Genomic DNA, 15,909 nt, shown 5'->3' on the forward strand with positions numbered 1-15,909 from the left:
AAGATAAAAATGAATTGTATTTTCAACAAACGCATTAACCCCTTATTTTTTATTTAATGCAATCAGTTGAAAAGGGTTCTTTTAAGCATTATTTGAACACACTGTACAAAGAGCTAATGACGTGTTTTGACTATCACCAGCGAGTCAATCACTTTTTATCAGCCAAATCAGTTTCTTTATAATTCATGAATGCATTTCCCCGATGATCTGTTTTTATTGTACATGTATACATGTAGTCTGATTCAACTTTTGTTTTATCTTGTAACTTAGCTGAGAGAACATAAATTATGTAAATAATTGGTGAAAAAGATACTTCATCACGAATATTATTTGTATATTCACCCTATGTTTACGTATCCGAAATAATGAAATTGCAATTTTTAAAATGTCCCAAAACAAACTTATTTACTTCAGCTTTGTAGAACTATAAAAGAGAAAAAAATGTGTGACGTAAATAAAGGGGTTGATCGGATTCTTTTCTTCAAAATTTTCACTTTTATGAATTGCGTATGAAGATGTCCTATTATGACGGATTTAAATGACCACGTGTAGTCTATAACCGAGCAAGCCTTATCCCAGTCTTTGACTTCCCCATTAATATATGAATGAATATCGTAATTACATGGCATTGTTTATTTAATATACAACAATGTTGCATTCATCAACTATAAGTCTGGTCATTTCCAATTAAAAAGTATGGCACCATTGTGTATAAATGTTTTTTTTTTCATTCGATAAATTTTATAACAGAATTTTTGATAATGCAAAATGTTTCACGATAGATAAATTTTACCAGATCTTCAACTCTCATGAGTCCAGCTCACTCCAACAGTTGATAAGTGCTATGTGACAGATGTAAGAAGTTATCCCATGTCCTCTCAGTTTACCAAATTTGTTTAGGTTTTTCGGATTTATAAAAATCAGTCAAATCGCTATTTTGTACTCATTTTCCCCCTGCGACTGCAAGTTATAATGTCAGTTTTGTAGTTTGAAGGCACAATAAATGGACAAAACAGTGTTTTGTTCACCCATGCCTCCTTCTGTACCGTTATGCCACATATAATGAAATCAAATTTTTAAGTAATAAATATGTTCCTGTTTCTTTTCGGAAGGTTTCTTTTCAATCACAATATTTAATAAAAGGGCTGGAATGTAAACATAATCAATGACTAATCTTTAGATAAGACACATAATTCATTGATATTGCGAATAAAAACATCCCTTCCATTTTCTGTTTTGCTTATTGACATGAGTGTTTAGATAAAATAAGAAAGTTTACCTCATGCAAAGAAAAAAATCTAAGTAAAGAATTTTGATGAAGTTCAATATATTGATTATTAGTTTACAAGTACCAAATATTTGTGTGGTCCCGTCTTCGCTCAGACTATTTTGATCATACCTTTTATCTGTGAACTGTGTTTGTAATTGGAGACGGATAATCAGTAAATGTTTATTCTTTCATTATGGGCAAAAACGCTATTGTTATTTTCGTCATTATAGAATTGGCGTTTACAAATGCTGGTGAGTAATTAAGATGCATGTTTCTCTTATGAAATGTTTATTGAAACTATTTGTACTTACGAAATTAATAAAAAAATGTACATAGCGCACTCTGACATTGTCAAAACAATTGTTTATCCGCAATAGGAACATTATATAAATGTTATAATTTTACAGCAATAAAATGTTCAAATTAATTCTCTTCTGAATAAGCTGTAGAAGGAAGGAAATATTAAGTTGTAAACAATCAAGAGTTTTTTAATTGTTCCTCGCCTTTTTGAAGAAGAAAGGGGCATATATAAATAGGCTCCGTCCGTCTGTCCGTCTTTCCTCGCGTCCGTCCGTCACATAGTTATGTCCTGTCCATAACTATTTCAATTATCAAAGGAATTTAAAATAACCTAGCACAAATGTTTGTTTTAATTAGACAATAATAAACGAAACAACCTGACCCCTACCTCCAAGGTAAAGGTCACACTTGGTGATTAAAGGTCAGTATTGTCTCTTTGAGGGTATATGTCGTGTCCGGTCAATAGCTTTTTTATCCATAAAGGGATTTTTTCAAATACTTAGCACAAATGTTCTCAATAATGAGACAATGTGTCATGCGCAAACAACAGTCGCCTACCTCCAAGGTCAATGTCACAATTGGAGGCCAAATATTAACATAGTCTGTTACAGGGTATATTTTGTGTCCGGTCCATAACTTCTTCATTGATCAACGCGTGTTGACATCATTTAATTATTTAGAAAATATGTTCACAATATTAAGACGATGTGTCATTTGCAACAACCAGGCGCCTACCTCCAAAGTCAAGGTTACAGTTGGAGGCCAACGATTAACATAGTTTGCTATATAGTCTGTTATAGGATTTACTTTATTTCCAGTGCTTAACTTTCTCATTCATCAAGGGATTTTGAAAATACTTGGCATAAATGTTGACAATGATAAGACAATGTGCAATGCACAACACCAGACTCTTATATTCAAGGCCAAAGCTTAACATGGCCCTTTATAGGGTATATTTTGTGTACAGTCCATAATTTTTAGATCGACTATTCTATAATAATAAGTAGAGCTATTGTAGTCACCCGGGCGTCGGTGTCGGCGTCGGTATCGGCGTAACCACTTATTGTTTTTGTGATACGTCAAATATTTTCAAAGCCCATTGACATATGGCTTTGAAACTTTGCACACTTGTTCACTATCATGACTCCAACCTGTAGACAGTTGGAGGTAACTGTATCAAGAATTATGACAGAATAATGCCCTTTTTCGACCTTGAATTTACGTAATACCTAAAATATTTTCATATTTTATTAACATCTGGCTTTTAAACAAGTTAAAATTTTATACTCTTCTATGAGAGCATAATATGACATTCTCCAAGGCCTTTAACTGTTACGTGGATTTAAAGAAAATAATTGCCCTTTTTTAACGTAGAAAATTTTACATTCTAAGGCTCTTTTACTATAAAGCACTAAGTCGAGCGTTGCTGTTCTACGGACAGCTCTTGTTTTTATTGTTTAAGGTGTTTTGAAATTACTTGGCACAAATGTACACAGTAAAGGGACCATGTGTCATTTGCAACAGCAAGACTCCTACCTTCAATGTCAAGGTCACACATGAGGGCCAATTTCTTTTGATTTTATTGTTACTTGGATGTGCAGATCTAGCATTGATCAAAATTTGGCACTAAAAGTTCAGATCCATACCTAGATCTTTTAAAATAGCTCAATTCTGTGCTTTATGTAAAACTTCCCTTAGGCGGGGGACATTGGTAACTCTGTAAAGTAAAATGTGTCAACAAAAATTAAAACGAAGCAATGAATATGAATTTATGTTGCATGAATCAGGTTCCTGAATTATTGCTATATTTGACACTTCATTAACAATCTATGAAAGTGAATATGTTTAGGTTGTTCTAAAAATGGACATAGATAGTAATGACAATATGGAGAACGATATTTACTTCGGAAACATGTCACACATATTCTCATCTTATTCAATCATTCAACAAGTATAAGTAAAAAAGAATCGCATGTTTTTCTCATGCTATCTTTTCATACTTAAATATTTTCACACAAGCTCAAGTTTTTTTTATCTATTATTTAGAAGTTAATACTTGGTTGCTACTCGCGATTATGCGAAAATGGCCTGACCTGACGACCGCAGGCCAGAAGGACATTATTGATTCAAGCTAGGAACCTCCGACATGATAAAACAAAATGAAAATGAGAAAATGTTGGTTGAATTATTGTTGGTTATATTCATAGATATTCTTTATTTGTGGACATTATGAAATTGTGTACATTCAAGAACGAATATGATGTTGTCAAGTGACAGATTTATCTGTAAATGCCCATGTATTCAGATCTATTCTCTGACTTGTTGATGGCTCTAGCTCTCCCTTTGGGGCAAATTATCTTGAAATTTCTTCAGATCTATCTTGTAGCTTAGATCTTGATTTATACATGACGAATTCTTAAGTATCAATATTGTTTAAACAATTCATCTGTTTTCATATCCATGCAGTGGCCTATATGTACCGGCAAACTGAAGTCATTTAGAAATTTTCTATGTTCACAATTTTGCTTGGTCATAGTTATTGGATTAATTAGGTTATATTTCTTTAATTAATGTAAAGCTTTGTTGATAGCGATTGATTATGTCATCAAAACTTTAAATTTTGTGTGCACGTGACAATAGTTCATTCATGAAAGTCACTGAAAGTTTATTATGTCATACTGTCTGTGCCCTCATGCACTCGTCTTTTATGGAAAAATAATGCCGATTAGCAAGGCGGCCAAAACTGTATGACATATATCTTGCCATAATACTCTAAGTTGTGTTACTATATATAGTACATAGGTATAAATCAAATATTTCAGCAGTTGCATATTGTCAAAATAAATTGCAATTGAATGTTTTCAGGATTTTTTTAAAAATCTTAACAGATTTTTATCTGATTTTTATTGTTATTCAGTATATTGTGAAAAACACGTCGGTATCTCTTCTTCATTTTAAATATTTGTAAAGATACGTTCGATTTTTATCTCAAAATTTATAAGCCCTTTATTGAGTTTGTTGGTTTGAAAATGTCAGGTAATCTTAACATTTCAATTCAAGTTTAAAAATTGATTTTTGTGCAAACTCATTCTTTTAACATGGGGTATACTTTTGAAGTAGCTAACACTTTAGAAATTGATAAACATATACCATTTACATTATCAATCAAAGAATATCTGATAAAATTCACATGGAGACGTTACAATTCGAAACAGAAAACAAACTATTTAAAGCAGAATCATATTCTTATATTTAATATTATTTCATATACGAACTTGCTAATACCACAAAGAGCAATATAAGTAATGTTAAAATATGAATACACGTACATGTATAAAAGTAATTTTAATACAATACATTTTAATGGGCGTTTTATGGACCCCTCCCAAATATCTACAATAAAGATATATGTATTTATTCATTTTTTCGACCCATACATGTTTAAAGACGTTTCTTACTTTATCATGAAGCCTAGACTGATGAAGAAGGTAGCTCAGACAAGAAATCATCAATGCGCAAAATATTAGTGGTTATCTTGTACAAGACCCATAAAATGCCTGTATATGTAATTGAAGAAGTCAATGTCGTACAAAAAAATAAAAACCGAAACAAGGTCGGAGGATACCACAACAAATTGACATTAAATTATTAAGACATACCTATTGCAATTCAGGAAGTAATGGAAGTTAAATAGTTTATCGGCGGTTCTAACATTTATTTATACATTATATGACTGAAATTTAAGAATTGTCAGTAAGGTATATTGGTTTTATTTGACTTTATTACAGTACTTGTTTATCAAAGGTTGTAGCAGTGAATTTTTGCTTGCTATCTTATATCCTATTTAAGTAAACAAATGTAGATAAGTTTAAAAATGTCTTTTTGAATAAATTATGACATATTTTGGATTTGTTATCAGTCACAGGAGATACTCTTGAGTAGCGCAAAAAAACTTGTATAAATTTACACAAATAAGTTACGATTGCAACATTATCATTGGTTTTTGTTGAATGTAAATATTTTTTCCCTAATAAAAACGTTTATTTTTTATATATCAATATGATTTCGGGTTATAAGACCTTTTTTTGTTTTTTGCTTGTTTCATTTTACGCCTTTTCCCAACAGTATTTCAGTCATATAGGCGGTAAGTTATAAGACCTAACAATATCTTAAGATGAACAACGGTGTACGGGTAAATCATCAGAAAATGTTACCTATTTGTATCGGGCGTTGCGTCCTTTAAAAATATATAAAATAGAACACATCCTTAGATAGATTAAGAACAACGTTAGCCTATCCTGACATGAATAATCTTGCTAAGATACGAAGGAATGAATAAACACGATCAATTTAACTGAGGATAGCATTCATGTTTAAATAATACGCAAAACTTCATTTTAGCCACAGGTTTGAATTTGTCATTTTAATAATCTTTGAGATCGATAAGGCGATACAATTAGAAATAGAACAGAATCTTAGTACAGTAATGATTGCAATTAACACTAAGTAATGTAACTGTATAGTTCGACAGGTATATGAATTACTGAAATGTCATCAAATTGAGTTCGATAATAGAAAGAAAAAAACAAACAACAAAAAAAAAAACAAAACAAAAACAATAACAAAAAACAACAACAAAAAAGCAACAACAAAAAAACAACACAAATACAAACAAAAAACAACAACATACACAAGTTATAAATGTAAAGCATGGATCAGTATAATCATCGTTTATTAAAAGAAACCCTTCTATCTGATTTTATAGGTTTTGTTGACAATAGAAAAAAGACATTGAAAATGAGTTTCTTTTTTTGATATCCCTATACGTCCATCCAAGTAAACGTGGCACTGGAATGTTATTGCTTGCATGGAGATGAATGACGTTGATAGGATTGTTAGCAGCTAACCTAAAGCAACATTGTATACGAAAGATTTGCCACATATCTGACGTTCGCAAATCACAATGCCTGGTCTACAGCTATACCATGAACATACTTTATCATTTTCAAACTGCTATGCCATTGCTTATTACACCCTGGTACATATAACAACCAAGTTTCTACCAGAACTGAATGCAATCGTCTGCCTGATGTTGGTCCACGTGGATATCGTCCTTACTTTGACTGTGTATTGACAGGATGTTAACGCGTAAATCGTGTTACTTGGGTTCGTACATACTATCGCCGGATAAGGCAACAATGGACTAGTGCATACCTCTTGTCGAAATCTATGGATATTTGAATGCCAACGCTACCGAGATGAATTATCTTGCAGGCATTATATCCATGTGTTTCAATGTGATGCAAATATCACTCTGTTTCAACAGGATAATTTCTCAAGTCCTTCAGCATGAGCAACTGTGAGTTCAATCGGTATCTGGTCGAATAAAGTTGCATTATTTATGCCTGGCCCGCCCAAGAGAAGTCCAGTTCTGATCCCATCGAACACCCGTTGTATAATTTTAACCAGCGTGTAAGACCTAGGTCTTCTTCACCGTTGAACATCAGTGAACTAACACAAGCTTTAAATCAATGAGAGAAATTACATTTCAAAAGCAGAAACAACAAACTTGTCATTTCTATGCACATATTTACTTATATTTCCATATTTCCGCATACCTGAACTTTAAAACGGACAATGTCCTTTTTTGTTTAGCATATAATACTCAACATCGTTAATAAGTTAAACTTAATCTTTACCGAGACTCCTACATTCCCAATTTTTCCGTTATAGACATTCTTAAAGATATATATTTTGAACAGCTTTTTTATGATAATAGGTTGCGCATCGAGTTGCAGTGATTCGAATTTTTTACAATTATAATTTTCTTTTAGAAAACAGCTTAATAACAGGGAGGAATGAAACCTTTCACACAGAGATGTCTTCTGTAGCGTTCAATTGGACATCAGATAAAGCTATTGACGGACAGATCGGTAATGATCCTGATACTTGTGAATGCTGCAGCGGGACAATGAATAGCGCAACATCTTGGTGGACAATTGATCTTGGAAAGATGTATCCCTTAGCGAGAGTGATCGTTCAAGGTCGAGAAGCAGGTAATTTCAACATCTTCTTCGCCTGATTTGACCTACTGTTTGTTATATATACAATACTTTTACCGACTTAAATGATAAAATGACCATTTTCCACTAATATTCTTTTCGTAGCTGGTATTGATAATACGAAATTATAGAATAATTCAAAATGCTATATTAATATAAAAATATAAAATAAAAGTATCATGTTAAGATTTTTTTGCGAAAAACTAATCTCATTTCTTTGCATTTCGATTATAACTTTGGTAATTAAGATAAAATAAACTGTGAGTAGTAATCTACAATATGGAATAATTTTCTTACAGAAAACAAATTCTTACAACTTCAAGGGTTCCGTCTTTCTTTGAAAAATTCTACTGACCAAAAGCAACAATTGTATTACAACGACGGTAATGTGCTGACATCAGACCAGAACACAACTGTTGAATTGTACAATGTTTTAGCCAGGCATGTAACTATAGAAAGATCTGGTATACTTACGATATGTGAAGTGAAAGTGTATGAGGGAGGTATGAACTGTTAATTTCTGGTTATCATTAGGCTAAAATTCATTTTATCGATAAATTTCTATGCATGAGACAAGTCTTCTATTAACATTGAAAATACCCAATACTGCATCTGAAATCTGCATCAAATTTCGTATCGAACATTGTATTATTTAATAAAACATGAATGCTATGTTCAAAAGTGATAATGTAAAATATGTACACGTTAAGAAATATATAATGTTCATATATTATATAACATAAGTCTTGAACAATGATATTTAGTTTTCTTTAACACTTCTTTGTTCATGTCTTGGCCTTTTATCCAGGTATACTGCTTTACTGGATAATCAACCAGTAATAACCATTTTCTCTGCAACTGTTAATCGCATATGAAATCTGTAAGACAATTTGGTTTATGTAACATGTTCTTTGTACAGTGAAATTTCATTGTAAAGGAACCAAGATTCAATTCATTATATGAGTTCAGATCTGGTTAATAATTTTCAAGTGTTGTCTGAAGATTGTAGGCTAGGATCGTATGGTGAGGAGTGTTCTAAGGAATGTCATTGTTACAGCACAAATGATGGAAACTGTAATAAATCAACTGGACATTGCAACTTACCATTCTGTAAAATAGGTTGGATAGGACCTGCATGTGACACGAGTAAATTGCAATTTTGAAAACTATACACTTTAAAAAGTATTCATTTTTCACAAATATTAAAAAAGTGTGACATTGTGACACACATACATGATGCTGAAATCAGTATTAAAATTTTATCAAATTGCTAACCAATATTTATTATTCAACACTGTTTACCCAATTGTTATCAACTTAAAAACAATTCATTAGAAAAAGAAAATACTAGATATAAATAGAAATAAATTACATTCAAAACTGAATAATTCATGATAAATTAAACAATCATCTTTATTATATAAAATGAACATAGTTTTCATTTATTTACCATTACAGGGTGTGCAACGGACACATTTGGTGAAAACTGTCGAGAAGAATGTTTCTGTGAAGGCAATACTACATGTACAAGTGACTATGGAATTTGTGAAGGTCAATGCAGAAAGGGTTATCATGGAATTCATTGTAACAAAGGTCAGTCTTGAAAAATATATATTTTCTTGAAACATTTTGAAATTTCAATAATTCAAAGGTTAAGATTTTGGCTTTTTATAACAAAACTTATATACTCTTGATAGAAATTATTCTTTCATTCAAATGACAAAAGAACAGCTAAAAACAAAACTCTTTAAGCACAATTGAATAATTAATAAAAAGCCAACTGGCCGTTTAAATGGTCACACATTACGCACACATTTCACTATTTTTTCAAGTAGAATCAAACATAAGTAACTAAAGACCAGGAATCTTATAAGATATGTTTAAATACGGGTTTGCGTCATCAACAATCCTTTATTTCTTCTAAAAATGAAAAAAAAGTATGTGAGGATGGAACCTTTGGGACTAATTGCAATGGAAACTGTTACTGTGCCGCTGGCAACGGAACTTGTACCAAGGACGAAGGAGTATGCCCCGGTCCATGTGCTAAAGGCTACAAGGGAGTTCATTGTAACGAAGGTGTGTAATTGTACTGCAGGATAATTTAGGCCTTTTATTTCATGCAAATTTATGCTTAAACCGTTGCTGAGATGTACTTATCCATTTTATTACTTCAACATCCAAATAAAGAGAAATATATAATCCCTTAAGAACGAACAAAAGACAAAATTTAAAATATGTTAAAGGTTCTTTTTAACTGGGATTGTTAATGGACGATACTAGAAAATACAAATTAGCGCCCCGCCTTAAAGCATCGGTGTAAGCAATTTTCGAGATATTAACACGAAATGGTAAAATTTGGAAATTTGAAACATCCAAAGATTTGTCTATACGACGGTTTTTTCACGGAACCTTCAATATGACACTTCCTTGCCATTCCACGAGAAGCAGCATATGGTCCCCAAGTAAAAGAATCCGTGTACCCTTAAGAAACGAGAAAACAATTGACGTTACTATAGATGAAAAACGCTTATGCTAGTATATTACATATAAAATATAATAAACATGAAGAGTTATTATAACTACATGTATACTGACGTCGTTTAGATTTGTTCTTTCCTATACTATTTAAACAACGAGCACTATTGATTTTTTTCAAACAAATGAAAATACATGTAGGGAAACTAAACTGGCCCGTTTAATTAAAGCAAAAATATTTTTACATGTAGACACACCAGCTAATAAACGCATCATTATTAAAATGCGAACTGTTTCTGTTTTAGAAACAAATGAAGAAAAAAGTCCGGTACTAACTATCGTCCTTTGCAGTGTTGGCGGATGTGGTTTTATAATTTTTATTTTCGCCATAGGACTTTACGTGTTCAGAAGGCATCATCTAAGCAGGTTTCTTATTGAAATTTACTCTTATTTCAACAAAATTTAATACGTTCAAGAAATGGATAATCTTATGAATTATGAATTAAACAAATTTTTTCAAACGTTTTGATGAGCTATATCAGTTTTACAGTCAGAGCTATATTTCCCTAGCTGCACATTTATATACATGTACTCGTACATATAGATATTTATACTAGTATATCAGAGAATAAGTTAATTGTTTTCTTGACAAGCAACAATAATTAGTTTTATTCACAACTATTGTTTTGACTGCATACAAAGTGTCAATCTTGAAATCTATTTTAAAAAATATCATTTTATGGTTCCCAAACAGCCTTTCTTAAAGCAACATAAAGTGTCAATCTTGAAATCAATTTTAAAAATATTATTTTATGGTTCCCAAAGATAGTTTTTCTTAAACCAACATAAGATGTCAATCTTGAAATCAATTTTGAAAAAATTTGTTTTGGTTCCCAAATAGCCTTTCTTAAAGCAACATTAAGTATCAATCTTGAAATCCATTTTAAAAATATAATTTTATGGTTCCCAAATAGCCTTTCTTAAAGCAACATAAAGTGTCAATCTTGAAATCCATTTTAGAAATATAATTTTATGGTTCCCAAATAGCCTTTCTTAAAGCAACATAAAGTGTCAATCTTGAAATCCATTTTAAAAATATTTTTTTATGGTTCCCAAATAGCCTTTCTTAAAGCAACATAAAGTGTCAATCTTGAAATCCATTTTAGAAATATAATTTTATGGTTCCCAAATAGCCTTTCTTAAAGCAACATAAAGTGTCAATCTTGAAATCCATTTTAGAAATATAATTTTATGGTTCCCAAATAGCCTTTCTTAAAGCAACATAAAGTGTCAATCTTGAAATCCTTTTTAAAAATATTTTTTTATGTTTCCAAAATAGCCTTTCTTAAAGCAACATGCAAGATTCATGTTCATTAATGAATCATTTGAAAATGTATTTAAAAGTAAAATATTGTGAAATGAAGAATGGAATTTACACATATGAACATCTTACAATTTATGTAAATTACTAAAAAGTAGTCAAAACTTCCAACAAGCATTGCTACGTTAGTCACGCATTTAAATATGGTGGCAAATACTGCAAATCAGTTATTGCACACTGAATATTTTACTTTTCGTTAAATCTTAATTAATTTTTCTTTTCAAATTTTATTTTTTCGAAATATAATGTCTCATCGGGAGTCATGCATTTCAAGACACTGGAAACCCCTCGAGTCGACGAGCACTTCTATGTGATACACGTTTGTTATACATACTGGCAAAAGTGCTTTCCTTATTTTCAAAATTAAATTAACCATTGCTGTAGAAATAAGCTAGCTAGTTTTATATCAGTTGTGCAACTTTTTGATAACTTTCTAGATTTTACAGTTAAGCATTGTAAGAGATATTTTATGAATTTTTCATCTGATTACTGCTAAAGTTTTAGCAGAAAATCAATCTAGTAACTGTGCTATATTATTTTTATTTGGTCTAAAGATATCACCAATTTCACCGACAATTGTAAAATACACATCTACAGAGTATAAGAGTTAATTGTAAGAGCAAATTTAGAACTTCTATGATTACACATCCCTTGGCCTAAAATACACGTAGTGTAATGAATAAATTAATCCGATAAATATATCTTGTAACGCAATATAAAACAGTTTTTCTTTGTAAAGTTCACACATATGTATCGTATAAGTACCTAATCTCACACCCAACCTCTTCTCAAACCTTTCATTCATGTGCTGTTATTTTTTTACTAGAAGTGACTATGATGTCCTGAACTTGTGTGCATAAAAGCTTAGTTTCTGACAGACATGTCTGCTGATGTCAAATGAAAACAGTGCATAGGAACAAATATTTACATAACATATTTTATTACTTAGCGTAATTTCATACAAATTGCTATTACCTTTGTAAGTCCCATAAATACACCATTTACTATTTGTGAAAATGAATATAATAGACAAAAATATCTTAAAGTAGGTAACTGCATTGTGTAGGGTACTTTATTGTCATGTGATAGTCGTATAACAATCACTTCGGTGGCTAAACTAAACAGTAGAATTTTAGAGATACTTGAAGGGGTTTGAGATAAGGTTCTTTATTTTAAGAGGCCATGTAAGTTTTAAAACAGAGGGTTGTGCTTTTCCAAGATGAAAATAGAGCTTTTTTAATAGTTGAATTTCAGTCAAATTTTACAGAAATGTTACATAAAGATTAAAGTGTACATATGTAAAGTATTTTTATAAAGATATAATTTTTTTTTTACATTAAAAGACCTCTTGAATGCTAAGAGGTTTGAGAACTGGTTAGTCCACGATAGTTGAAATAATGATTTTGATATGGAAGCAGGTCTGTCGTCAAAGTGTTTTGTTCAATAATTGGCATATTTTCCATGATACATTCAAAATAGAAAAAACAATAATAAAAAGGCATCATTTCGTATGAGAAATTCCGTAAAAGAAATAAGTTATAAAAGTTATAAGTGATTTAGTATGAACATTTATATGTTGAGTAATATTTTTTTTGTTCTAGAACGTTTTTATTAAATGCTACATAAATATATGTAATATCGTTTCATATATCTCACACTTGCAAACAACATCCATAATTATATAATTCTTAAGTTATTTGTTATTATGTCTTATACTAAAAACTAGCCAATCAACTTTATCACTTAATGGGTCTTTTGAAATTTTTATTCTAAAACAATCGTATACAGAAATCATTTTTTCAGGAGAACACTCACCGATCACACGGCTCAATCAGGGGACAGGACAGAGGTACTAATGACTATAAATAAAAAGAATATATTTTATATTAATGATATTGTTGTAGACGTAAGGTATTGTGTAAATGTTTTCGAAGATGATACCGGCCTTAATTTAACTGTCGATCATCCACTATCTGCAGCTGATATTCTTCATTGTGATATCAATAAAAAACTCTTTTGGGGCTGGCAAATAGCTGGTGAAGTTCAATCCCTTTAAATCTGAAACAATGTGACTCACCCATGGAAGATCTAAACCTATACATCCCATTCTTCCTGTACAAAACCAAATAATATCTGCAGTTACTTCTCACAATCACCATGACTTACATTTATTGATTGGCATATTTTATTAAGGAAAGAGCTTGGAGCGTAAACTTAAATTTCAATTCGATCGTAGATCTTTAGAAATACTCTATCTGTCATACATTGTCTTACATTAGATATATTTTAGAATACACCGATGCTGTATATTTTATTCAATACGAGAAAAGTGAACTTGATTAAATTTAACGCGAATCGTCTAAAATTTTCTCTGGTGCGTGCAAATTTGTGTCTCTACATGAGCTCCAACGACAATTCACTTAGGAATGTTTAGAGTGTAGAAGAAGGAAACACAAAGTCATGCTTCTTTACAAAATGAAAATTGTACTTTCTCCAAATTGCCTATAATAGTGTTCTATCCGCCCCTTCAGTAGGTGAGACACAAAGAGACACATCTTCGCAACTCAAACGATATAAACGGCAAAGTGTTTTTACGTACAAAGAATACCTCAGTACTGTAAGGCTTTTCTTCCTCCATCGCCCTACGAGACTGGAACAACCCACCTGCAGAACTAAAAAATGAATCTTCATTTCCTTCTTTTAAATTTCTACTGAACAGTAACTTAACAAAATGTCCAAATATTATATACCGTTATTAGAAAATGACAAATATACCATGCACGCCTACGAACTGAGTGCACTCCTGTCAACCATCACTTATTACAAACTCACCACTGTATCAATAAGGTTTTCCAGAAACAAACAACATAATGTATGTCCGATATAGAAAACAATTTTCAAAGTCCTTTGTAAACTCTACTCCTCACTCCATTTACATACCAAATAGAACTTATAATATCTTTTTACTCAGTATTTTTGCTTATTTCTATTCTAATATATCTAAGTCATTTGACATAGTATGAATATATCTCATCCTTTTCAGACTAACAATCTCAAAACACTATACAATACAATATTCTCCCCTGTATACACTGCACAATAGAAAGAAGACAACATGTAAATAAGACGACGGCATAGTCTTTATACATAGACTGAGAGTATTTGTCTGGCTTATATATCTTATATTTAGTAAAGTCAAGGTTATGCTTTTAAAGAATTCATATAAAGAATCCTGCTAATAAACTGCTGGCCATGTTACAGCTTAACTTTACGAGAATTTTGATCCGAAATAACGTCATTTTACACGTGGTTTGACGGATTTTTGTCCCCGCTTTTTGACGCATCAAACAGTGAAAAAATGCCCTAGGTCCAAACATTGTTTTTTGTTTGAGAAATGTTGTTAAAAAAGTGCCCACTTTTTTGGCTCCTTCCCCTTTCAAAATGTTACATCAGGGGGTTACCAGAATGGGAATGTGCCCCTTCTGTTTGTGGGGTTTGAAGGGGGCGGTAGTTCCCCTCATCGCCAAGAAAATTTTGTAAATGTGACAGGCTAAAAATGGGGTCAGGTCGATCTTAGGGTAATTAGTAACCGACGATGAAGACTATCTCAATTCATTGAGAAGTTGCAGCACTTTGAAATCAGTTTTGATGGAAAAAGCGGTGCAGAATAGTGATTTTCGGTAATTTTGAGACGTCTCCCCGTTGTCATGGTAACAGGAAATTTACAATGGAGCATGCTGGTACAGAGGCCTTGTCTACACTTTTGCCAAGTTTCATCAGTATTGAAGCATTATTCATAGTTTCATAGCAGTTTGAACTTGTTACAAGAGGGTTTTTATTGAAAACGGCCATTTCTTGCAATATGCTCATGGGGTAAAAGGTTAATTCAAAAAATAAAAAATGTCAAAAAACAACAACTTTTCACCATTACATTAGGTGTAAGGGCACGTGTTAACATGAAAAAACTAGTTTTTGGGTAATTCCAAGGTTTTTTTTATCATTTTTTTTGTTAAGATATAGGATGTTTCAGTTAGCATATTTTCGAAATTTGAGTAACGCTATTTGATTTATATATTATCGGAAGATAATGAGCCTGACAAAAACTCACTGGCTATTTATAGATGCATTTACTATACATTTAACTGATGTTTGTTCCTTCGATTCTACGGTGTTCTTAAAAAAATCTAGTCCTTCATTGAGTGATCTGAGTGATCTCAGTGATCTCCCTCATGGTCTTGTTTAAGGAAGCATAATTAACAATTGGCTGGTCCATAATTGAAAATTTTAAGATAAAACAAAAAGATGTAATGGTTTAACAATTGGTATAGTCTATTATACATATACATTATACATTATATTGTATTGTTATATTATATTTTGTGTATACAAGCATTGCTTGTTGTTGATGAGAAATACTAGTG

At 31.5% G+C, this 15,909-nt stretch overlaps 1 protein-coding gene across 1 annotated transcript; it reads left to right on the forward strand.

Moving 5' to 3' along the window:
• The first annotated feature begins 1,317 nt into the window (after window positions 1-1,317).
• On the forward strand, window positions 1,318-13,579 carry LOC132722360 (uncharacterized). Its single transcript, XM_060706857.1, has 8 exons — window positions 1,318-1,521; window positions 7,405-7,626; window positions 7,932-8,135; window positions 8,635-8,778; window positions 9,091-9,225; window positions 9,571-9,708; window positions 10,413-10,533; window positions 13,292-13,579. Exons 1-8 carry the CDS (start codon window positions 1,464-1,466, stop codon window positions 13,542-13,544), a joined length of 1,275 nt encoding a protein of 424 aa, XP_060562840.1. The 5' UTR covers window positions 1,318-1,463; the 3' UTR covers window positions 13,545-13,579.
• Window positions 13,580-15,909: the final 2,330 nt, after the last annotated feature.

This window comes from Ruditapes philippinarum, unplaced genomic scaffold (assembly GCF_026571515.1).
Source record: "Ruditapes philippinarum isolate M1 unplaced genomic scaffold, ASM2657151v2 ctg2596_1_1_1_1, whole genome shotgun sequence".
NCBI classification, from domain to species: domain Eukaryota; kingdom Metazoa; phylum Mollusca; class Bivalvia; order Venerida; family Veneridae; genus Ruditapes; species Ruditapes philippinarum.

Coding starts and splice junctions, on each gene's coding strand:
- LOC132722360 (XM_060706857.1), top strand. CDS start 1,464: ATGGGCAAAAACGCTATTGTTATTTTCGTCATTATAGAATTGGCGTTT. Junction 1,522..7,404: donor ATTGGCGTTTACAAATGCTG/GTGAGTAATTAA, acceptor ATTTTCTTTTAG/AAAACAGCTTAATAACAGGG. Junction 9,709..10,412: donor GGGAGTTCATTGTAACGAAG/GTGTGTAATTGT, acceptor TTTCTGTTTTAG/AAACAAATGAAGAAAAAAGT.